General features: G+C 32.1%; 1 protein-coding gene across 1 annotated transcript in view; it reads left to right on the forward strand.

The window, feature by feature from the left end:
• The window catches only part of SLIT3 (slit guidance ligand 3), a 519,460-nt gene that overhangs the window by 342,114 nt on the left and 153,004 nt on the right, over positions 1-24,342 (forward strand). Inside the window, exons 12-14 of the mRNA XM_026688600.2 lie at positions 7,060-7,131; positions 16,939-17,082; positions 21,336-21,499. Of these exons, the coding sequence (XP_026544385.2) occupies positions 7,060-7,131; positions 16,939-17,082; positions 21,336-21,499 (380 nt within the window). The remainder of the gene's footprint in view (positions 1-7,059; positions 7,132-16,938; positions 17,083-21,335; positions 21,500-24,342) is intronic.

A 24,342-nucleotide genomic window follows, 5' to 3' on the forward strand; every position in this document is an offset into this window, starting at 1 on the left:
AAAAGGACATAAGCAAATATCAGAAAAGATTTGAATAATTTGTTGGTTATTTGTTTGTTATGTTCAATGTACTTTTCAGATTTTAAAAAATAAAGCAAAAACAGGGAAAACAAACAGTTAAAGTATAAGCAGCTAGACAACCCTCACCTCATCCCTTCAGAGATATTTCCCTACCAGATGCCCCAATATCTTCAGCTATAATAGAACTTCTAATGTATTGCATTCATTGGAAAAGTTAGGGTATATTCAAATAGGGATCTGTCTTGAAAATAGCCATGTTGAATAATCAAAAATAAGCACACAAATATTTTATGGCATGTTACATTATGCCATAAACTATTTATGATAATTTTATGATAGAAATTGTTTTATAAAATTTGCTCGATTTCAATTGCACAGAGGGTCCCAAATTTTGTCTGCATTTTGAATATTATTACTATTTGAAATAGTTTGGTTTAAAAAATTCTTCTTGTGTGATGCAGTGTTTTGCCCAGTTAAAACTTATGACAATGAGGTTTTAGTATATTGATAGATAATAAATAATTAAAGTTAAAACAATCTTAAAATAATAAAATACTTAAATCATAAAAAGTTTTCAAAACTAAGACTTGATTGATTTGATAGTATCAAATTTAATTAGCAGAACCAGTTGGAATAAGTAAACAGGAAATTCTTAAGTTGGTGCCAGTCTTATAAAGCATAAGTATAAAAAGAAAATCACTCCTTTAGATATGAGCTTTAAGCTTTGTACATTGAATTTGACTCTATCACAAATGGTATCTCCTTAAGAATAGACTGTAAGTTGTTTACAAAAAGTTATCTGCTGGACTTCCGGTTTGAGCTTCTTCAGCGACAGACCGAAACCTCGTCTCTGCGAGGCTTCGATCTGTGCTTGCCGCTGGAGCGCCCCGAGCTGGCTGGTTTCGGGGCTAAGCCACCCCGTAGAGGTGGTGAAGAAGGGGGAGACTGCCAGCAGGGTTGAGGAGAACCGCATCTCTCCTCCCCAGCTGGTCATTACTCCCTTTCCCGAAGGCGGTTGCAGCGGTGGTCAGAAATGGCCACCACAAAGAAGAACTCGACCAGAAAAGAATGTGCAGGAGGAAGATAAGAAGAGAAAGTTTTGGTTGACCGGGTCAAACAGCAAAAGCAACAAATAAAGTACCCTGGAATTGAAACTGTTAAAAAACAATAACATTATTCCCTAAGAAGATTTTTAAGCTGCGAAGGAGAGAGAAAAGGGAAAAGATTTGGTTTTCGCCTTTTCCTATACTGACAGCTAAGAGACTTAAGCAAGAAATTGGGAAAAAAATCCACTTTGACATCAATAGGCATTTAATGCTGAAAATAAAAAGTCAAAGCGATAATAAAGATTTCTGGATAATTAAAAGCTTTTGAAAACAGGAAAGGAGAGAGGAAGAATAAAAGGGCAGGATCTGGAAGGGAGGAGACTGCCTGGAATTAAAAAAGAACTTACAGCAAAATCTCAACAAGACTTCCAAAAGATACATTTTAACTGAAATATCGCAACAAAAACCCCAGGAAGAGAAAGTCAAAAAAGAAATAAGAAGATATAACTCAGGACTATCTGGATTATTTGATGATTTCTGGATTCTTGGTTATTGTTTTGAATGACTAAAATCAATCGGGTGGTTGTTTAAAACTTTTTAAAATGGCTCCACTTTTAGAAGAACTGAAAATGGAACTTAAAAAGTACAAAGAAGATGTACAAGAAGGGAGAGGTTCTTTTGGCTTCGTATTTCAGTTTTTAGAAATGGAGATTTGGAATTATGAGAAACAACAAGAAATGCCTGCAGAACAAGAAGATTGTGACAAAGAAGAAGCCATATTTAACGAACAAGTAATCTTAGATGGGGGGAAAAAAGAAAGGGGGAGAAAGAGAATGGAAAGTTTAAGATTGTGAAAAACAACCCCCCCCCAAAAAAAAAATAGAGTGAAAAATAAGTATAAAAGCAGAACGCAACAGAAGAGGGAAATGCAGAAGAGAGAATTAGAACTAGAGAGACAAGGTAGTAAAAGGGGGAGGGAGAAGATGAGAGGGAAGAAAGAAAGGAAAAGAAGTTATAAAGGACAGAAGCAAAATATAGAGAAACAGGGTCTATTTAGAGATAATGGGTGAAAACTTAATGGAAAAAGGGATTCTGCAAAGGTACATAAGATGTATGGTTATATTAGAAGCAGAAATAATTTTAGAAAATATGAAACAATGTATGATTAAAATGTCTATTAAAATAGCTATCATAATTCAGTGGAATGCTTGTCAATAAATAAATGTAACAAAAGGTATATTTAATGATTTATAAAACATATGTGAAGAGAAATAAGGGAAAATTAATTATGGAGATTATATGTGTTTTTAAGGAATATGATATCTAATTGAAAAGAAGTGTTAAAGATGTTAAGATTTTAATGATTATTAATGATAGAACTGAACTGGAATGGAATGAGGGTTTATAATTACATATATTTACAATCTTTTTTTATTTTTTATTTTTTTTAAAGAATATAGTGTATATTATAAGAATGTACCAAGCAGAATTCGATTGGAAGTTATGTATTATATTGAAGGTCATAACCTTAAGGTATATACTGAAGTTTAAATAAGAGTTGAATGGATGTAATTAAAAGATATAAAGGTGTCATGCTCCAATTAGTAACTACAGGAGAAAATTTGTTTAATGAGAAAAGATAATATGAAATTGAAACAGAACAGACAAAGGTATAAATATAATGATTTGAATTGAGATGAGATAATCAAAATAAAATTGAAAATTAAAAGAAGGGAAAAACTATATAGAAAATGTAAAATAGTATAAGATATGGAATAGAATACAAAAAGGACCATGAAATTGAGTTTTGTGTCTATATAAAGAAGTTCAACCCGGGACCATGCTATTTTCAAAAAAGATGTTTTACTTGTATTTTGTGTGTGAAAACCCAAATAAAACTTTATTTTTTAAAAAAAAGTTATCTGCTTCAGCCACAATTCTAGATCTGCTGGGGAAAACCAACATGCAGTACATTGCAGAAATCAAAACTTGATGTTCAGACAGTCACTTGTCTGAAATGGTATAGGTCTCCTTGAACAGGAGGCTGGACTAGAAGACCTCCAAATTCCCTTCCAGCTCAGTTTTGATTCTGATTCAATGTGTGAATTATTGTAACCAAGTTATCCTTTCTAGAATGGCCATAGATCAAGAACAAACTGACTCTAGAAAATATATTTATTGAGCTTGAATTAGAACTAAGTATATTTTCAAAATCAGTTTTGAATTAATTAAGAAACTTTAACGCCATCATGAAGAATATTCAACAAGATCTTATTCAATTTCTATCTTTTACGGGACTCTATTCTTTGCAAAGTGTAAATAACAGGTGTCGAAAAGTTTTCTTCTTTGTTTTTTTCATGTCTCTTTTGGAAAGTTTCCTCTCTCTGCCATGGTATCCTAGCTATTTTATTTTGCTCAGTTTTTAAGGATTTCCTTAAAATCATTGTTTTATGTTATAAATCCTTATGTTTTGTATTATATTATTATACACTATTGAAAAATAGTGTGTAATAAAATGATGTAAGTAATACAATTTTCTTTTTTATAACACAGTGTAATTGTCCTATTATCAGTAGTTGGCCAAGTAACAATAGCAAATTTAGAAGATAGCTTCTAAACATTTACTATTACTACTATACTAAAAAGTATATCCTTTAGTCTATGGTTATTTGAAAAAAAATGTTTAATTTAAATGCCACAAAACTTTTTTTGTAAATAAACACAATATTATAATATGGCAACAGTCCTAGAACTCAGTACGTTGGCATTCCAATGCTAAATATTTATGTCAATGCATCTGTCTATGAAAAGCCAACATAAGGACCTTGATGTTGTAAAATCCTATTTTGTATGCTAGAGATTGCCACATTTGCATCTGAATGTTTTCCCATTCATTTGCATTTTCATAGTTCCTCTCTAATGAATAGAGCATTTTCATTTTTACATTTTGAATGTTTAAGGCACAATTTTACAATTTAGCAGTGAGGCTTGCTTGTATGCCGAAGTAAATAAAAGCACCTGGTAGTACATCTGAATTACACCCAATAAGTCATGTTATGTTGCTTTGGCTCTGTATTAAGCTCTTCTGGAGCAGTGTAATCATTTTTAGTTAATGTGTCAAACAATAAATTATGTGATAAACTTATTCCTAAACTCAACCCTCGGATTGTATGTGCATATCTGAATTAATACTGGGCAGCTTTCTTCTCCATGAAACAAGTTTCTGTTTTTCCATCTTAATTTTAAGAAGTGGGAGTGGGGGAATAACTTTCTGTTTAATATTTTCAATAGTGTTTATGAGCTTCCTATGTTATTGCAGAATAGTAACGGATGCTGGATATATATTTTTTTCTTTACAAATGGCAGCCCACAGTTTCTAATATAAAAAAGCACTATGGGACAGTTGCCTAATGATATTATATTCTGAGATTTTATTTGGAATTGAAAGCTAGAGAGATTGCAGATTAAGTAAGAAAGCAATCTTTAAATTATGTTTCAGTTGTGGTAAAACTCAAAGCTTTTTGTTAAACTTCTCAGGGACTCAACTGACAATAGAAAGAATAAAATAAAATATTAGTGAGCTCAGCTTTCAAAATTAAATTTGTGTTTTCACTCAATATTTTTTTTTCTTTATGTGTGCTTGCGTGTGTATCACTTATTAAAATATATTTTGGGGGTTCTGCAAAGTGTATTTTTAGTGGTCAGCCATTTAAAATTTTATTTTATCTCCAACATACTTGACATTTAATACAGCACCTTGAATTGCAACAGTAAAATTGAATCACAATTACATAACCAAATTTATGAAGAAATACACTATCTTTTTCTCCACAAGACATACTTGCTTTTCAGCTCTCAGTCAATTTTACTTTCTATAGTCTAGTGAAGAGAAGGACCCAGGGATACATGATAGCAGTGTTCCAATATTTGAGAGGCTGCCACAGAGAGGAAGGGGTCAAGCTATTCTCTAAAGCACCTGAAGGCCAGACAAGGAATAATGGATGGAAACTGAACAAAGAGGGATTCAAACTGGAAATAAGGACAGATTTTCTGACAGTGAGAACAACCAATGGAACAGCTTGTCCTCAGAAGTTGTGGGAGTGCCATTACTTGACACTTTCAAGAAGAGATTGGACTCCCATCTGTCAGAAATGGTGTAGAGTCTCCTGCTTGGACAGGGGGTTGGACTAGGTGATCTATAAGGTCCCTTCCAACTCTGATTATCTGTTATAGGAAGGCACAAATAGATGCAGCTAGGACTTTAAGTCCCAAAATATTTATACTGAAATACAAGTATCTAACTGTGTATTTCTTTGTGCCTTTATAATTGCATTTGTTTTGCATAATCCTGTGATCACAATTCCTAAAAATGTAAATGATCAAAACATTAGTGGGAATTTCACTCAGCAAACCCATTTCAGCTCAAGTTTCCACTCTGCCTTATTTTAGCCTATTCGTGTAATGGTAAAACATTGGTTCATCCTATAGAGCAGTTCTCTTTTGGCCAATTTTTAAAATTTAGAATAAATTGGCTCAAATGGTTAGTATTTGGTGTGTCTTTCCCATTTACATTATCACTGAATAAATGAGGAAATATTAGATACTGTTGAATGAATGCAATGGTATCCTATTGCGGTGATCATTGTTACCTTGAACGACTAGGCTGAATTTTGTTTCATATATTCTATTCTATAAATATAACATTTTTCTTGGACTTTACAAATATACAACATTTCCCTACAGGCTTTTGCTTAGTTTCAGAATGTGCAGGCCTGTCAAGCTTTTAGTACTGTCCTTGGATCACATTTATGGGTCTTTAAAAGCCTGAATAGATGGTTTGAGGATATGTTAATCTGACTTTTAAATAAGGTATTTATAAGAAAATAAAGTTAGCTTGAAAAACTGATGAATTTTAGGTTCTATTAACTGGTACGATGCATAAATATATCAACATATATGGAGCAGCAGGCAAGTACTAATCATTGTTCTCTGATTTGGATGCATTAAATGTTCTGGGGAGTACATAGCTTTGCCAGCCAATTAGTTGTACACTGATAAATATGTGCAATGCAAAAGAAGACAAGCAATCCTTTCTTGGCCAGAAAATGTTATTTCAACAAGACACATCCTGGTATCTTAATGTCAAAAGAAAGTCTCTCAAAAGTGTTCATGCTTTTCTTGAATTTTTAATCCTAATATTTGTTTTGGCAAAAGTGGAACTACTCTAAAATAGCGCAATTTTAAACCCAACTGAAACTGTTGGGATTATGTCTGAATAAACAGACCGAGGATTGGCACTTCATGAAACAGAAACATAATGCTGCTGCTGATTTTGAAATGGCACAATTATGTAAAGATGTTCCTTCCAGTGCTGATTCAAATTAGGGAAGGTGGTATGTGTGCATTCCTTTGGGTTTCAGATTTTAAGGGTGTGCCTTTTTTGAATAAGCCCAAACAGTAAGTGATACTCTAGCTTTGCAAGCATTTCTTCGGTTTTACATACATTATGAACTGACACAACTTCACCTAATTTCCTCTGATGGACAGTTAAAGACAAGTAAAAGGAAAATACACCAATGAGATTTGCAACTATCCCGCATAATCCAGTTGATAAACCAAATGGCGATCCTGAGCAAACACAATTCCCTAAGGCTATAATAATGAATGCATTATTTTCAATTCACTGGAAATTTCATGCCAATTCTGTAACAGATTTTGACCCTTTTGAATTGTATCACATTCAAACTTTTAAATACAGTAGATCATGCAATACTTTAAAAGAAGCATAAAAATCTCAGTAAATACTGAAAAATATTTTCAACCCAGAAGGGGTTAAATGTCTTATTTATTTGAAAGTCTTTTTAATATTGCTTACGTTGCTGAAATATATTACTTTTAGGTGGAAAAGAGAGCTTGTGTCTAAAGAGACAATTCTTCGTAAGCATTAGATTTGAGAATACTGTTTATTTTGTCCTTTCATATTTTTCCTCAGAGTGCTTTATGGAAATAAGATCACAGAGATTCCCAAGGGCCTTTTTGATGGGCTTGTATCTTTGCAGTTATTGTGAGTATTATCCTAGTTTATTTTATTTCAATACAGAGTATAAAATTCTAAATAATGACCTTGCACACTGAAACTCCACTTATATGTTTATTGTTAGTTGAAAAGACTGATGTGTGAATCCATCAAAATATGAAATGTCACGATTGATTTGACAGTGTAGACTTAAAAAATGGATATTTGGTAATGTGTAGATCAGTTTCTTGCTGGATTATGTTTAGTTTGAAATAATTTTACAGAACCTTGTTAAATCATCAGATCTTCAGAATCCACAGTTATTAAAAGATACTGATCTTGAACTAATTACTATTTTGATAAAAAAAATACATTCAAAGTGCTTTGAAAGGTATATACTATGAAGCTCCAATCATATATGATTGATCCTTTGTAATACTCAACTTTAATTTTTGCAATGGAATTATATGTAATTATAATTTCAGATACATGAGTATTTTCTATAGTCATATTAGTTTCTGTTTTATTCAAAGAACTCTCTGAAATTGTATACAGGTAGTGCTCAACTTACAACCAGAATTGAGCCCAACATTTCTGTTGCTAATTGAGACATTTGTTAAGTGAGTTTTATCCCATTTTACAACCTTTGTTACCACATTTGTTAAGTGAATCACTGCAGTTATTAAGTTAGTAACATGATTGTTAAGTGAATCTGATTTCCCCATTGGCTTTACTTGTCCAAAGGTCACAAAAGGGGATCACATGACCTGCAACTGTCATAAATATCAGCAAGTTGTCAAGCATCTGAATTTTGGTCATGTGTGAAAAACAGACATAAATCACTTTTTCATTGCTGTTATAACTTTGAACAGTCACTAAATGAACTGTTGCAAGTCAAGGACTACCTGTACTGTTTTTGCTGGTAGCTGATGTAATTATGTTCTTCTTTTCCATTGAATAAGTATCATAAAACTGTATCTAATATTCTTTAAAACTATTGCAAAATGCTCTGTATCATAAAACTGTATCTAATATTCTTTAAAACTATTGCAAAATGCTCTGTATCATAAAACTGTATCTAATATTCTTTAAAACTATTGCAAAATGCTCTGTATGCTTGGTGTAAGCACACAGAGATGTAGAATTCAAGTTACAGAGATTTTTTTTTTTTAATAATTAGGATGTAGACAAATACTTTGCAACAATAGTTTAGAAGGGTCCTTGGTGCTATCTGAGTTTGCTTGCTTTGTTGCAGACATTTCATTACCCAAACTAGGTAATATCAGTATTAGAGAGGAGTGTGGTTTACTGTCAGTTTATATTCTGGTGGCTTGCCTCTCAGTGTTGGTGGGGGCAATCTTAGAGATTCTTTTGTTGGGCTGTTTATAGTTGGCTTCTTTGACAGTTTCTTGATTGGGGCATTGTTTACTTGATTGCTGGTCTGATGTTAACCTTGGAGTTAATCTATGCTTGCTCTGGAATAGGATTGGAAGGTGGTTGTACATTATTAATGGCGAAACTTCTTTCTATCTCACTTCATTTAGATTATGCTAAGAATTTATATTCTAACTTTTAGTTTACTTTAGTACTATTTCTTTTTTAATAATTATTTTAAAACAGTGTAATTGGATGTTCACATTGTTAAGATAGATTTTTAACAGCTCAATGGTATGTACTTAACTTTTCATTTGTACTAAAGATTTTGCAAGTTTGCATTTTTTTGGCTAGATCTTTGAATAAGATAACCCAACATTGGACAGTTTAAAAATATAGTTAATTTAGTATTTAGTAGGGTTTAATTGGAATATTTTTATTAATATATTTTTAATTTATAAGCCATTATAGGCTTTTTCAAGTGAACATTGTATTCAGAAAGAAATATGAAATATTTCTGATATTATACACTTATGTGTTACTAATTCCATACATGTGGTTAACATAACTAGTAATTTTTTCAGGAATTTCTCTGATAAATCTGATAAATCCCAAAGTGTTATGTAGCTGTGAAATATTAAATAGTATTCCTGAATGGATTAGACAATTCTGTGACATGTTGGATTCACACAGCAATACATGAATTACTATGGTATCCTTAATATGGAATCACAGGCAAATGATACTTATCTTTTTTTTCACTTTTCTACTTAGAATATTTCATATTGATGCTCCTCTCAGAAAGCAAGTGACTCTGGATGGTGTACAGAAAACTTAAACAATAAATACCTAAAATATTATCAATTATTTTTTTAAAAAATAAACTTTAAGAACAAAGCTAAAATAAAGAAATAATAGACAAGAAAACATTAATAGAAAGTCACCTCACTAGTTGATATGGAATAGCGAGATCTTGAAGGACTTTCTTAGTTAGAAGTGATGAGGCCAACCTCACCTCAGAAGGAAGTAGATTGCTCTAGTAGTGTGCCACAGCAGAAAAGGCCCCCGCCTAAGTCCCACCTTGCCTTTTAACAAAACAAAACAAATTCTACTGAAAAGAAAAAAGAAAAGAAAGGGGGGAAAACTCAATATAACTATAATAAATATAAGTTAAACCCCAATATATTTTCTCTATGAATAACAAAATAATTTTATGCAACTGTTATAACTCATACATATCTACTCTGAATTCATTTTTCACCAAGAGCATGAAGAAGTTTGTTTCTCCTGGTAGAGAAAGCATGCTGAATCTTTTACATAAAAAGTGACATACTAATTTGACATAGTTGTCCAAAATAACATTTCCAAGGTAACATTTTTGTTGTCATGTGATTTTTGAATCTATTTATGTTGTTTCAAAATGAACATTATGAAATACACAGTTAATGAAACAGGCATATTGAAGTACATTGTGTTCTTATTCCCTGCTGGATTCATTGACAGTTTACAATGATAAGCAAAAGAAAAAAAAGTGAACACTACTCACATGACTGAGTGACACACAATATGAATATAATTTATATCAAAATATGAATATAATTTATATCAAAATATGATATGAATATGAATATAATTTATACCAAAACTGTGTGTCACCAATTTTTATATTAATTGATGATCTATGTCTGAAAATCCATATTTAATTGTAAATGTATTTTGAATTGGGAAGCCTTGGAAATATGCCAGACATGAGCACCCTAAAAATATTTTGTTTCATTTATCAAAATTGGACAACACTGAAATATAGAACTAGCTCTATCAATACAATGTAAGTAGTTTGGGGCACAATGATGTGGAGTTTTATAAAATTTTATAAAATTTTACCAGATTGCTAATTTTAGTATTTTAGAATATCATTAAGGAGAGAAAATGTGAATTTTTCTACCTGTGCTCTCAAAATGAAATATTTGCGGGGGTGTGATGCTACTGGTTCTGCCCAGCTCTATAGAACCAGTAGCTCTGAAGAGCAGCAGACACAGAACCAGTTCTGTGTCTGCTGCTATTTGTTCCACCCACCTGCCTGGGCTGTTATCTGTCCTAAACCTCAGCTGCTTTGCGCAGTGCAGCTGAGGTTGAAAAAGCAGTTTAAAAAAGTGCTTTTTCAAATGCTGTGCACCCGCGCGCGGCACTTATCAGCTGTCCAGGTAGCACAGCTTATGGTGTAGTATACGCGCAAAATGTAATTTCCGAACCGGCAGTAATACTGGTTGAATTCCATCCCTGAATATTTGCCCAAAGGTGCTATTTGTTGCTGCACACAGGTAGCAAAATGTTTTAAATCATCTGCTTTGGATATTTTACATCATTTGATAGTCTTTTCTCATAGAAAAATAGGTAACTGATTAATCAGGTTATGTAGTCTAAATTCCTGTTTGATTTAAAATCTTCCAGAATGATGGTTCTGTGAAACCAACTTCCATATTAAGTCTATCATAGTGGAGCAACTAAGAATTCACAGCCACTCTGACAATCATGATTTTCCCAATTTGTCATCATGCATTACATGCAGCTGGTCAATATTTAGATTTTCTTCCCTATACTCAGAAAGACAATGTCAGTCTGATAGTTCAAGATTTTACCACTCCCTTGTAATGATCAGACCATCTTTTAAGACTTATGCTTGTAGCAACTATTCCTCATTGCTGATGCAGTGTATGTATCTTCAGAGGTTAATTAATTCCATTTGCTTGCAAAGGGCTCTGGAGGAGTCCTTAATAATGTGATAAGAATTTCTCTGAAAACAAAATACATGTTTTGAAGAACAAATTTGAAAAGAATGAAAATAAATAAATAAAACAATGAAATCAACAAAATAAAAACAAAACTTAGGTATAACTCAGAAGTATATATCTGAAAGAAAGGCTTATTATGATTGTAGTATATTTACTAATAACAATTTCATACTCTCTTCCCTTCCTCTTGATTAAGAGATATAAAACTCTCCATCCCATAATTCAACTCTTATCTATAGGCAAATCAAATCTTCTCTAATACGGGTGTCACTAAATGTCCAAACAGATACCTAAGATAATAACATTATTTAACATATATAAAACTTAGCATTCCACATCTGAACTCTTAGCTGTAAACAAGTCGATTTAGAGAGCATAAAATGGTCCCAATATCCTAGTATGAACAAAAATACTTTAACATGATGAAAAGGGACAATTTTTCCTTTAAAAGAGAGCAATCTCACAAATATCCTTTACTTTCAGTAGAAAGACAACTAGATACAAAGATATTTTAAATGCTGTCAGGTTAAAATATATAATGTAATTATAGGACCAAAAGCATAAACACTATGTTAACTGTAAGCAGACCCAAGATACAACATATATCTATTCCATTCTAGATGTCAGCAAATTCAAAGAAGACCATCCTATATAACATGTCCCATTCAAATAAACATGCCATAAGTCAACTCTTAACTGCAAGTAAATTCACATTTAGTAAGCAGAAAGTAATTTCAATATCCTAATATAAAACAGAAGTCTGGAAATCAAATGACAAAGAGAACAAGCTCATAAAAAATATTTGCTTTCAGTAAAAAGGCAGTTTAAATATTGTCAGATTAAGACACATAAAGTAAGTGCGCAGAAAAAGGCTTAAACATCGTGTTAACCATAAGCAAATCTAATACACAACATTTTTCCAGTCCAAATATCAGCCAATCCAAAAAGAACCACCCAAAATAGCAATGTATGCCACTGTTGTCATGGGTCAGACACAATTTCACGACTAACAACAACAAAATACTGGTCAACTAAACCAACTTTGTGTTCCTTCTTTTTATGTAAATTATTATTTGCTTTAATCCATTCAGATGATTACTGATCTTTATTTCAAATATCTTTAGTCTTTTAAACAATCTCTTTTATAAAGCTAGCACTTACATACACACAAAAAATCCAACTGTTTGCTGGTATTGTCATTTTTGATTTACTTCTTAATTTTAAAACCTCATCCAATTTTTAAAAAATATTTGATGACAAATTCTTGTTGAAGATCTCATTCATATTGATCTCAGATAGGTTTTGTTGCAAATCTTTTTCCATAATATTCTCTTCTGTAAACAGATTGTTCCCATGAAGACACAACATAGCTGCCATTATTGATTCAAAATCTTGGTGCAGTGCTTGGAAATATTTCTGAATGCATTATAAGTTACTTATCTTCTTGTGTCTCCAACATTTAAAAATAGTTTTTGTTTCCCATTGAAGTACATTTGTTCTTTAAAATTAATTTCAAAATCTTACTATTCAAAATCCAATATTCCAATATTTTCTGAACCCTTAATTAGTTTAAAATTTTCTGTAGCCAAAATCTTGTCTTGCTTTTTTAATATATTTTTTTATTCTTAAAGCTTTTAAAAACATAGTTTCATTTTCTTATATTGTGGATTAAAGACACTCACCTGATATTTCCAATCTTGTCATTTCAAAGGTTCTCTAACTTCTTTAAACCAGTTAAGATACAACTTTCAAAAATGGTTAGCAAAGGAAGTACAAATTTAGTGACCTTTGAAAAAGCTCTGTTTGAAGCTGGAGCAAGGTTGTTAATATACCAATATACTTGGTATAGGAATTTAAGGAAAAATACATGGTTCTAACCATGGTTCCAAGAGACTAGTTTTTTTAAAAAAGAGATATTAAACTTTAAACAAGAAAGATAAAAACTAACAGAAAGAAGTAAGTAAAGAATAAGCAAATAAGTCAAGAAAGTCAAGAAAAAGCCAGAAGTGTAGGAGAATAAAGGGGAAAAAAGAAAATATAAAAAAGTGACTTAATTTTTTTTTCAACATTTAAAATATCAAAAATTATTTGAATCTAATGGGCAGCCAGCAAAAAATTATATTTCTTAAATAATAAACTGAAGAATTGTACTTTTATAACTAAAAAACAAGAATAGCAGAGATTATAGACTATTACCAACAATGTTCATTTATACACATGTATTCTAGCTGTGGTAATATATCATCGGAAAACTTTTCAAACTATTTTTGAAAATAAATTCACATAGTTTGAATAGTTATTTCTCAGAGTTCCCCTTTATAGATTTTTCTGACTTTTAGCTGGTAATATTAAAATACTGAGCTCTGTACAATAATTACTGCTATTATAGTGCTTAATGATAGTAAATTGGATTAGTCATGGTGGTATGTACTCTGTGACAGCCACTGTCAAACCTCATTCAGATATTTATCTCTAAACTGGAAGTTATTTATTTAAAATCTCTAAATACTGTTTCCCATTAAAAATCTCAAAGTAACTGTGACAAAAAGGAGAAGGAATTTATCACATCATTGTGATAAAAATACCTTTGGTACTTTCAACTATATATTGCTTGTAATTTTATACTTTATTGTAGCTTTCATAAGCTGCCAAGTGAAAGAATCAGTTTTGACTGTAATGGAAACTTATGTAAAGATAAATTGCATATATTTTTTCCAAATCCAGTATGACTTTTAATATAAGCACTTTGACTTAGCCAAAGATTGTCCACATATATCTTTGCTGCTTTATGTTTTTAGAAATACTTTGTAGTGTTTTGACATTGAACACAACCAGCAAGATGTACAGTGATAAATTTTTGTTTCTATCACAGTTGATCCCAAGTGATCCCTTGTTGATCCCTTGTTGATCCCAAGTGATGTATTTAGATAGATAACTGTGAAATTTAGCTTGACTTAATTCTTATGAGGACTAATGGAGAAACTGGAAACCATTTACCCTTTAGCATGGTTGATTTTTCAACCTGATGGTGGGCTATCTGTGTTAATACATTGGCAAATGTTGCAAAATAGTAGTCTTAAGAACTATTGTAATGACAACAAAATAAGACTATAAATGTATTTTTTTTAAGTATGCATTTACATAAAGTCACCATTTTTTAAATTCATGCCTAATCTCGCTAATTTGCTTGTTTATTATACGTTTTTTACATTTCTTTCAAAAACACAACATATATATTTACTTAGTAATCCTCATAATAGCCAGTGAAGTAGGCTAGGCTGAGTGTATAGCCAAGCAGTGATTAATCTAGTACCAATGGGTACTAGATTAATAGTAGTCTTGGAATTTTTAAACTGTTTGTCATGTTAGATCAGAAGTGTTGGTGAGGGCAAATGCTAAAGAAATACAACAAGATTCTCACAGAAGCTTCTCCAAAAAGTGAATAGAGAATACTATTTTTCATGCATATCCTACCTTTGCTTTGTACATTCGAGGGGGTTACAGTACTCATTAGATTTTATATTCTATATTATGTATTCTATAAATTCTCACTCTATAGATGCCTTGTAACCCTGTCTTAAATTTTATATGCTAATTGTCATTGTAGATCTTATTATATTTAATATAGTTTTAATGTTTACAGTATGGTTCAACATAGATGTCCCAAAGGTGCTTTTTCAAAAAGCAACTAGATTTTCTTTGAAGATGTTTCACTTCTCATCCATGAAGCTTCTTTCAGTTCTCTCAAGAAGCTTTTTAAATGAGAAGCAAAATGTCTTCAAAGAAAAACCAGTAAGTCCAGTTGCCTCTTAAAAGCACCTTTGGGACAGCCATGACCTAAATGACTGAGAATCTCCGTAGATGTTCAACATAGACGTATCCTGGATCTCATCTATTACATACTAGTTACGGTCTTCTTCACTACTTGTACTAGTCTTTGACTGTAAAGAACTAAACTGTAACTATAGCAATATAGTTTCTTTATTGTTCAGCTCACATTTTTTATCATTTACGTTAGGGAACTAATTATCAATTAATGATATTTTCAATTATCCGATTCTTCTGAAATGCAAAGATGAAGTAATAGTCGCATTAATCAATCAATCAAGAATATAATTATGTGCAGAAAGGCTGCTGATTATCTCATCTATTTCTTTGGCATGTCTTGAAAAGGGTTTAACTGAAGAATATATTTATTGAGAATGTTGTAACAGGATTTTTTTTTTTAAATGACAAATGTTTTGAGCCATGGTGGTGCAGTGGTTAGAACGCAGTATTGCAGGTTAATTCTGCTAACTGCTAGGGGTTTGATCCTCAGTGACTTAAGATTGACTTCCATCCTTCCAAGATCAGTAAAATGAGGAGACTGTTAGGGGCAATATGCTCACTCTCTGCTTAGAGAGTGCAGTAAAGTATTATGAAGTGGTATATTAGTCTAAGTGCTATTGCTATAAAATTGGTTTTAAAAGTGAGAGTTTTTGAGATTTTAGAACCAACTATAAATGTGAGAGACATTCCAGTGTAATGGTGGAAATCATTGAACAGGAATGTTGAACGAGTTCCAATCCTCTCTTAGACACAAAATGTCGCTGGCTGATATTACATCACTTATTCACTTTCAGTCCAAGTCAAAGAGCTCTTGTTGTGAGGAACATAGGAAGAGGGAGCATTATATCTACCACCTTGAATATACAAAGGCAGGATATGCATCAAATAAATAATATTATTTTTCACTTTTTAGAGAGAACCTTGTTTATTTGGTGAATAAACAGTGAAGTTGATTGTTTATGTCTTTGCCATTTAGGTTCATGACCAGTTTGGGGACATGACCATCCTTTTGTACTTTGATCCTTAACTATATAAGAAATAAGATGATGTTACCTAGCTCAATCTGGGTTTTTTAATTGCTGATATGGATGTCCTTAATAGAGAAACTGATCAGATAATAACAATTATGGATGGTAAATTGGGTGATTTATGGACCAGGTATTCTCCACAAGGAACATTATGGATGTTCTGGCCAGTAATGCCCATCTCTAAAGAACTTTGATCAGAACTTAGAGATTCATGATTTAATTACTTCTCATTAAGACTTCTGATATGAACTGTGCAATCACTTTTTGGTATATACTTTGCTTACCATATTAGTTTAGCCCTACACTAGTTGCACATATCACCAAATTATTTCTAGGCATTATTCTTGATGACACTTCTCTGTTATGCCCTTAAAGATTTGGGAATCTGATATATTCCAAGATTAATGTATTTATACAATTCTGGATGTAGTTTAAATTTTGTTTTCAAATCCATGTTTTGCAACCATGAATAGGGAAATGGATGGAAACATAAGATAACAGTTTTTCAGTGACAGACTCTAGATTGTGGTACTTCCTTTCTAAGTACATCAAAGTGGCTCCTATTTTACCTGTGCCTGAATATTATAAATAATAGGGAAATTAACATTCTTATGGGGGCTTGTTATTATGTTCATAATGTTATTACATATGTTTAACTTTTAAGTCATTTTGGCAAAAATAGTATAAGGCAAACCAATGAATTAATAATTTGGTCAATAAATAACAGTATTGAAGGTTTTAATTCCATATTATGTATAGCATTTTGTGTGAGACTAATCTCTTAAATCTTGTTTTCAAGACTCTATTGAAAAAAAATTCTTGTTTGTTTTCAGGCTTCTCAATGCAAATAAGATCAACTGCCTGAGAGTAAACACATTTCAAGATCTGCATAATCTTAATTTGTTGTCTCTCTATGATAATAAACTACAGACTATCAGCAAAGGACTTTTTGCTCCTCTTCAATCAATTCAAACATTGTGAGTATCAAGTAATATTATATCTGTATTCTTCCATCTTCCTGAGCCAATGCATCCTATATATGGTTCCACAGATGAAAGTCCTTTGATCCCACCCAAACTGCTAACTTTGAGACATAGTAGATTGATGTAGTAGAGGAAGAAACCAAACATTTAAATGCTTCCATTTCACATTAAAAAATATCAAGTTATAAAAGTCTAAACCATAGAAAATTGGAGAAATGACATAACAGAAAGTGGTTAAAATACTGAAATGAAGAGAATAATGGCAGAATTTCTGGCATTATTTCAAATTCTGGTTTTTGTTCTACATTCTTTATTTTCTTCAAAAACAAAGATCATGTTCTATGCTACTTTCATTCTTGGTTTAAGACAATCAGAGAACTTAAAAATGGATTTATAGATTCATGTTTTGGCAGTTGCCAAAAAGCAGAATCCAATAAAAAAGTTCCACTGGTATTTTTCCAACCCAATGGAATATTGAAAATGTAGAACAGGCAGTTGGGCAGCAACTGAAAATGCTTCTGGCTGCTGCATACTTGAACACTTCTCCTTTGCCCCAAGTTGGTCACATAACCCAGGGCAGCCTTTACACTGCCAGCTCTGGCCTTCTTAGTGTATATGTACCATAAAGCACAGAGATTTCTCTCTTTAGTTTTTGTCATACACAAAAAAAATACAATGCTTACTATGGCTATTGGTTGTAAAGGAATGGGAAGAATTCAAGAAACCTGCTTTCCCTAGCTTAAAAAAAAACAAATCATCATAGGTTAGTAAATTTTTGCTTCTCTTTTAGATTTGCTAATGGTCACAAATCTGCTTCTTGTTATTGGGTGGTTGCTGTGCTGCTGTGGTTTTTCTAAGCTGTACTATTTTGCTCTAGGATACTGATAAACTAGTATTCTAAAGCAAGCTTTCTGTGTTGTATCAATGGTGGAAGTGTTGGCTACTGTTCTGGAGCCTGGTTCCATTTCAGGCAGCTGCATAAGGTACTTCATAACATCTTCCTATCTTGGGCATAATCTAACATTGTTATTAAGCCCACTTACATGAAGAGATCTTTTCTTCTCTGTTTTTCCTGCATACTCTCTCAAATCTCTTTAACTGACTAGTTTTCTCCAGACATAATGTTGTTCTGTGAGCTCCTTGGTGTTCTCTGAGCTTGATTGTTAGAGATAGAGCATCTTTTAGAGATAATCAAAAGGAAACAGACTAAAACTCCTTCTCATGAGCAATTAACACCCAGTTGAGCAGATATTAGCTCCATGATTAATCCTAGGCCAACTATCAAGAAGTGAATAACCAAATCAAAGAATTACTGATTCAGACAAACAAACAGTAAACAGCACTCTAATCGAGGAAACACCTAGAACACATACATCAATTCTATCAAGGAAGCCATTAGTTTATGCAGAAAACAGAGAGCAAACTTCACTCCCTTTTTAGCACCAATATTTATTATCTAGTTTGAAAATGAAACATCTGCAATAAAGCAACCAAGCTCAGGGAGCACCAAGCACCATTTCAGCCCTCAGCTACAAATATTCTCTTTTATCAGTAATGTTGATATCACCTGGCAAAAATGAATTCAGTGGTAAAGAGACTCATCATCCACATTACACTGACAGAAATAGATTCTGCAGCAGATTGAATTAATTAGATTTAATTGCATTATATTGCTGTAGGTTTCCAGTTTCACAGAGAATTGTAGTAACTATGCAGCAAACTCAAATGAGCTATAGGCACATCCAGAAAAGTTACATCTTGTCAAACCTTTTCTCTTTAATTACTTGTTCCTCTGCTAGTCACATCATTTCAAAAGTGGATTTCCAACTTCCTGTGATTATCTCTCTTTAGTATTTTTTTCTCAATGTCTTTGTGCAAGTAAAATATTCAGAATTGTTTGCTAATAAAAATGGTGTTTCTCAGAGATAATCTAATTTCATTTCAATTATTCTACCCAAGTTATACTACCATATTATCATACCTTTTTGATTATGTAGCTCTTAAAATATTATTTTTTTCATTTTGATACCTATTTGTTTTCATTATGTCTTATACTAAAGGATAGTATCAAGATGCAAGGATAAAGGAAAGATCAACATTGTTTAATTTTTACATCATATATGGACCAGCTCTTGACAGTTTCTTGGATTCACTAAAAGAGTTTGAAATTTTTTAAACAATGGGGGAAAAAACCCTAGGCTGATTGATTCCATCAGAATGTTTTGGTAAAATATTACTAGAAGAATCTAGCTAGGTTCGGTGTCTAGGATTATTTGCTTCTTTCCACTCTTCTTCTTATTGATTTAAATTGTTGAAATTTTATGTGATTGTGCTTTCTATTAATTGGTATCCAAAGCCATTTGGGCTTACAACATCGTTGTATGAGTGGCTGTTATTTTAAACTTCCTAAAAATGAAACCTGCCCTAAGTAATGAGCCATTTTATGTGGCTAGCTTACCATAATTGGCTTAGAATAGGGGTGTCAAACTCATGTCATCACGTTTACATCGTGTGATGTAACAGGACTTTCACCCCTTCGCCAAACTGGGCCAGCACATCATGCATCTGTCCCACAGGCCAAGAGTTTGAAAGCCCTGGCTTAGAGCGTTGCATCTTTCCACTCCATAATTAAATACCCCAACATGGAGATAATACAGTTCAAGTTGAGGAACATTAATTATTGTTAAATGTTTATAGCTAGTTGTTTAATCAATAGCTATCATCAAACAGAAGGTGTTTTTCCTGAAACAATTGTGTTTATATGTTTATACCCCATTTTCATTATATTGCTTTAGTATGAAAAAAGACAACAAAAAATAAATGAGAACCAATATACAGCATTAAAACTTGATTTGACAAAGTTACATGTATCAATCTTTCTATTACATTAATAAATAAAAAATTCATAAGTAGAGAGCCAACATGTCATCAATCCAAGGTTGTAAATCTAGGGCAGCAATATCTTTCCACTGAAAATGAATAATTTGTTTTGTTATATCTCACACATAGCAAATCTATAGTTCTCTGTATGGTGATATATTCCTCATATTTGGTCTATAATTCAAAATCATTTTCACATCTTTAAACTATATGATACTTTCCTCATTTGGGGATATTAAAGTAAACTAAAGCAGAATAATAATCGGTAAATTCATATTTCTGGCACAGCAGTTATGTGGTGTCTATTAGTGAAACGTGAGCCTGGAAAAACTAGAAGGCAAGAGAAAAAATTGAGGATTGTCCCACCTTAACTTTCTTTAGTATAAAACAAAGAGAAGGGGAAATGCTGGCAGAATTTGAAAATTCTATTGTCATAAATAAAATAGATTTCAACTACTTCTTTCCTGACTAATCTACTTAAGGAGCAGACAATACCCTATATGTAAATGCCTCCTCCATTAATTTACATTTTTGGTGTAATTAAGACATAAAACTTTTTTTAAAATTTTCATTAAATTATTCTCGTTTTAATCTTATAAATTTATTTTTTTTAAAAAAATATTAATTATGAAGTGTCCATTTTAGCTTTTCTAACACTTCCAAAGTTCCTGAAAATAACTAACAACTACCTTAAAATAGTTTTGTTTATTTATTTATTGAGAGAGAGAGAGAGATTCAGAATTGCCACAAAAAACATTTCTATATTGATACATAATTCATAAATTTTGTCTGAACCAAACAATGACATAATTCTTATTAACAGTAACATAATATACTGGTTTGTTGAAGATTTAGATCGTCCAAAGATGAAATACATTAGAATTTAATTTTTCTATTGATAGAAACCCTTGATTCTTCTACATCTTCCCCTAGTGCCCTGAGGTATACTAGTTTACATTACAATCTCTAGAAAGTGTTGATTTTGTGACCCCAAAAATAGTTTAAATTTGTTACTTTTAAAAAGATTAATTGACTACAATATATCATTGACCAGTTTTCTAGACAACAGGTCTATGCCCTTTAAAAAGTGACTTTGTTATATTAATTTGTTTTTCCTTCTGGAGAAGGCTTGCTGCTGACTTAACAAGCTAAAGAGAGAGAGAGAGAGAGAGAGAGAGAGAGAGAGAAAGAATGAATGGCTCACAGAATATCCCACACACAACTCTTAATTCCATCCCACTTCTGCCAGACCCAGTGTATTGGAAGCTGATTCAATTATTCTGCTCTTCAGTTGTGTATTTGTAAAAACAATGATGGACTACAGTGTCACAGGTCATTTCTGGTTAAACATCCCATCCCTCTTGCAGGCATTTAGCTCAAAATCCATTTGTGTGCGACTGCCATTTGAAGTGGCTGGCTGATTACCTGCAGGATAATCCAATAGAAACCAGCGGAGCTCGGTGCAGCAGTCCGCGTCGTCTTGCCAACAAACGAATCAGCCAGATCAAGAGCAAGAAGTTCCGTTGCTCAGGTAATTCATTTATCCAGGCTGTGCTGCACTTTGAGTTCAGAAATAAGCAGGTCCAGGGAGCCTACTAATCCAATCTGAGGGACAGTGTTTGGTATAATGGATATTATGTAGCATCTTTCCAAAATTAAATTTGAGAAATTGGATTAGTCCTTTAGAAAATCTAGTTACTTTGTGCATTAAACGAGAGAGAAACCTCTAGCTTTCATTTTGGTTTATTTGGCTATTTAGTTAAAAACTAGGTTTCCCTTTTAAAAGAATGCAACCTTGGATTGCAACCTTCAAAGAAAGTGATACACAAGATCCTGGGTATCCAATTTTTTTCTTTAAAAAAACAGTAAAATAATTTAGATATGTTTTGCCCAAATTCATAGAAGTTTTATTAGTTCTTTTTTTAAAAATCTTGCTGTCCAAATAAAGGCTTAGTCAGGAATGCTTTTCTGTGAATTACTCAGAGTGACTTTGAACAACGATCAATATAGCTCTTTGGAGAGCTGAGGAGATTATTGCGACAGTGTGCATTTTAAAAATATAAGATGGGAACCCACAACATCCACAGTACAATAAAAGTAAAACGCAACAATAAATTAAAATTTGGAAAAATACATTAAAATGTAATTTCAGTTATACTTAATTCAGTTTCAAAAACATTTTTTATGTTTAAAAATTAAATGGATAGAGTCTATATGGATTTGGTGGACAACAAACCTTGCAAACCTGGGTTCACAAACTTAAATGTGTAGGAAGACAATGATGATTTAAAAAATACTTCCATCAGTTGTCTGATAATTCCATGCCATGATAAACTACAATAAAATAGTGTGATCCACTTTAACTTTTAATCTGTTAATTTTAATATTGCCAAAGTATCTGAATGAGAGAAGAGAGGGGGTGGAAATAAATAAAATAGAAATAAAAAGAAAAGAAAATGGCAATTAGGAAAAGAATGAGGGAATATGTAAATATGTAAATATACCATGGAGAAGATTGAGATGTAAGGATAAAAGATATTGATTTATAGTAAGAGTAAGATGTAATTGTAAAGGAATAAGTAAATACATATACTGAAAAATGTGAGGAGATGCAAAAGATGTCTTGATGTTGATAACAATGTATAAAGTTTTATTTGATGTTTTTAAAATTTGGAAACTTAATAAAATTTATTTTAAAAAAAGAAAATTCAATTGCTTATGCTAATCTCAGCTCTGGGGATTGAAAAGAAATCACAATTTCAGTATAAAGCTAAATTGGAAGCTGAGAGATTCCTTTTAATGATACTGACTTCATTCCATTTCTTTAGATAGCCATAATATCTGACAACAGAATTTTAAAGTCATGCTTGTAAGCTATACATTATTTTAAACAAAAGCTCTTTTGAATTTAATTTTTAAAATAACTTGGATTTATATTCTTGCTGTTCATGATTGGAAATGAGTAAAAGTGGGATTTGGATAAGGGAAAACTAAAATTCCATTTTCTGATACGTTGCTCTTTTGTTAGATGAGCACATTTTAGCTTTGCATAACTTATGATGAAAAGTGTTGTTTTCTCCTTAACAGACATAACTTGTTACAAAAAAAAAATGCTGAGAGCACATTGTCTTAACCATCATAAATTGGCATGCCAAAATTTACTTTTGAGGTTAAATTGTCTATGCTGTTCTTTCAGAATTAATGCATAAGTGTTAAATGTACACAAACACATAATACATTAAACTTCATATTGTATTAATGTTATCAAAAGTTTGTTTTGTGCGGATTTTGGGGAGAGAAGTTAGCCAGGCAAGAGTATCTAAAGATTATACATTTTAATGATTTACTCATTTCAAAATGCAACCGGTGTGAAGTGAAATGATCTTATTGCCTGATGCTGTGTTGGAAACTGACTTCATTTGCCTTTATTTCTAAGTTATAAAGTTTAGTCGGATGGATTTTGGTCTCTGTGCTTGAGCAATTAGAAGAGCTACAATGTTCCTGTTGAATTTCAGCTGACTGTTTGTACTTTCAAGTTATTGTAGAAGGTATTCAGTAGGTGTCAATTTTCAGTAAGTGTCATAATCCATCAGCTGTACTTGCCCAATAGCAGCCAAGCATTTAATGCAAGATGGCAGTGCTGTTACCCTATCAAATTATCTCAGCAGGCCTGTGTGCTTGGTACCATTTGATTAAGGTATTTACCGTATAGTTTTGTTTTCTAAGCTATCGGCAAAATAAATCCAGCAAGATTTACTTGTCCAACAATAATCTCACATTGCAGTAGAATTTTAACTGTTCCTTGATTGGTGCACAGTTCTACAGTGATGCCACAAATGTTATGAAGATTTTTCAGCCATTCTCAGAAAAGTTTCTTCCTTTTGCTTCCTTTCTGTTTCATTTGGCTAATTATTGATCTGTCCATTTCTGTAATTTTTTCTGCTTGATAAAAGAAAGTTCAGAGTCAGTAAAGATTTCCTTTCTCCTCGTTTAACAATAAGAATGTATTTATCATTTGAAGTTCTAAATCTATGTCCTGAGTATTTCAGCATTTGTCTACTTATTCCATTTCACTATCAAGCACACCACTAATGTAGCAAACAATGCAAGAAGGACAATCAGATATTGCCAATAATCTATTTGTCAGATGCTACTTTACAATAATTCACAGTAGTGATATAAATCTGAGAATGCTTATACTTTTAATTACATGTTTATGTAATTTACTATCATCAATATTTTTTATAAAAGAGAGCAGGTCTTTACAGTATATTGCACCTCCAGTTGAATTCAAGAGTGGTGATTACTATTTTCAAATATCATAGACTACAGATGCAGTGTGTCAAATGCATAGGCTGTTATGGATTTCTTCAC

The sequence above is a fragment of the Notechis scutatus genome, chromosome 2 (assembly GCF_049901735.1).
Source record: "Notechis scutatus isolate UNSWTSFEM ecotype Mainland chromosome 2, rNotScu1.2, whole genome shotgun sequence".
In the NCBI taxonomy this organism is placed as follows: domain Eukaryota; kingdom Metazoa; phylum Chordata; class Lepidosauria; order Squamata; family Elapidae; genus Notechis; species Notechis scutatus.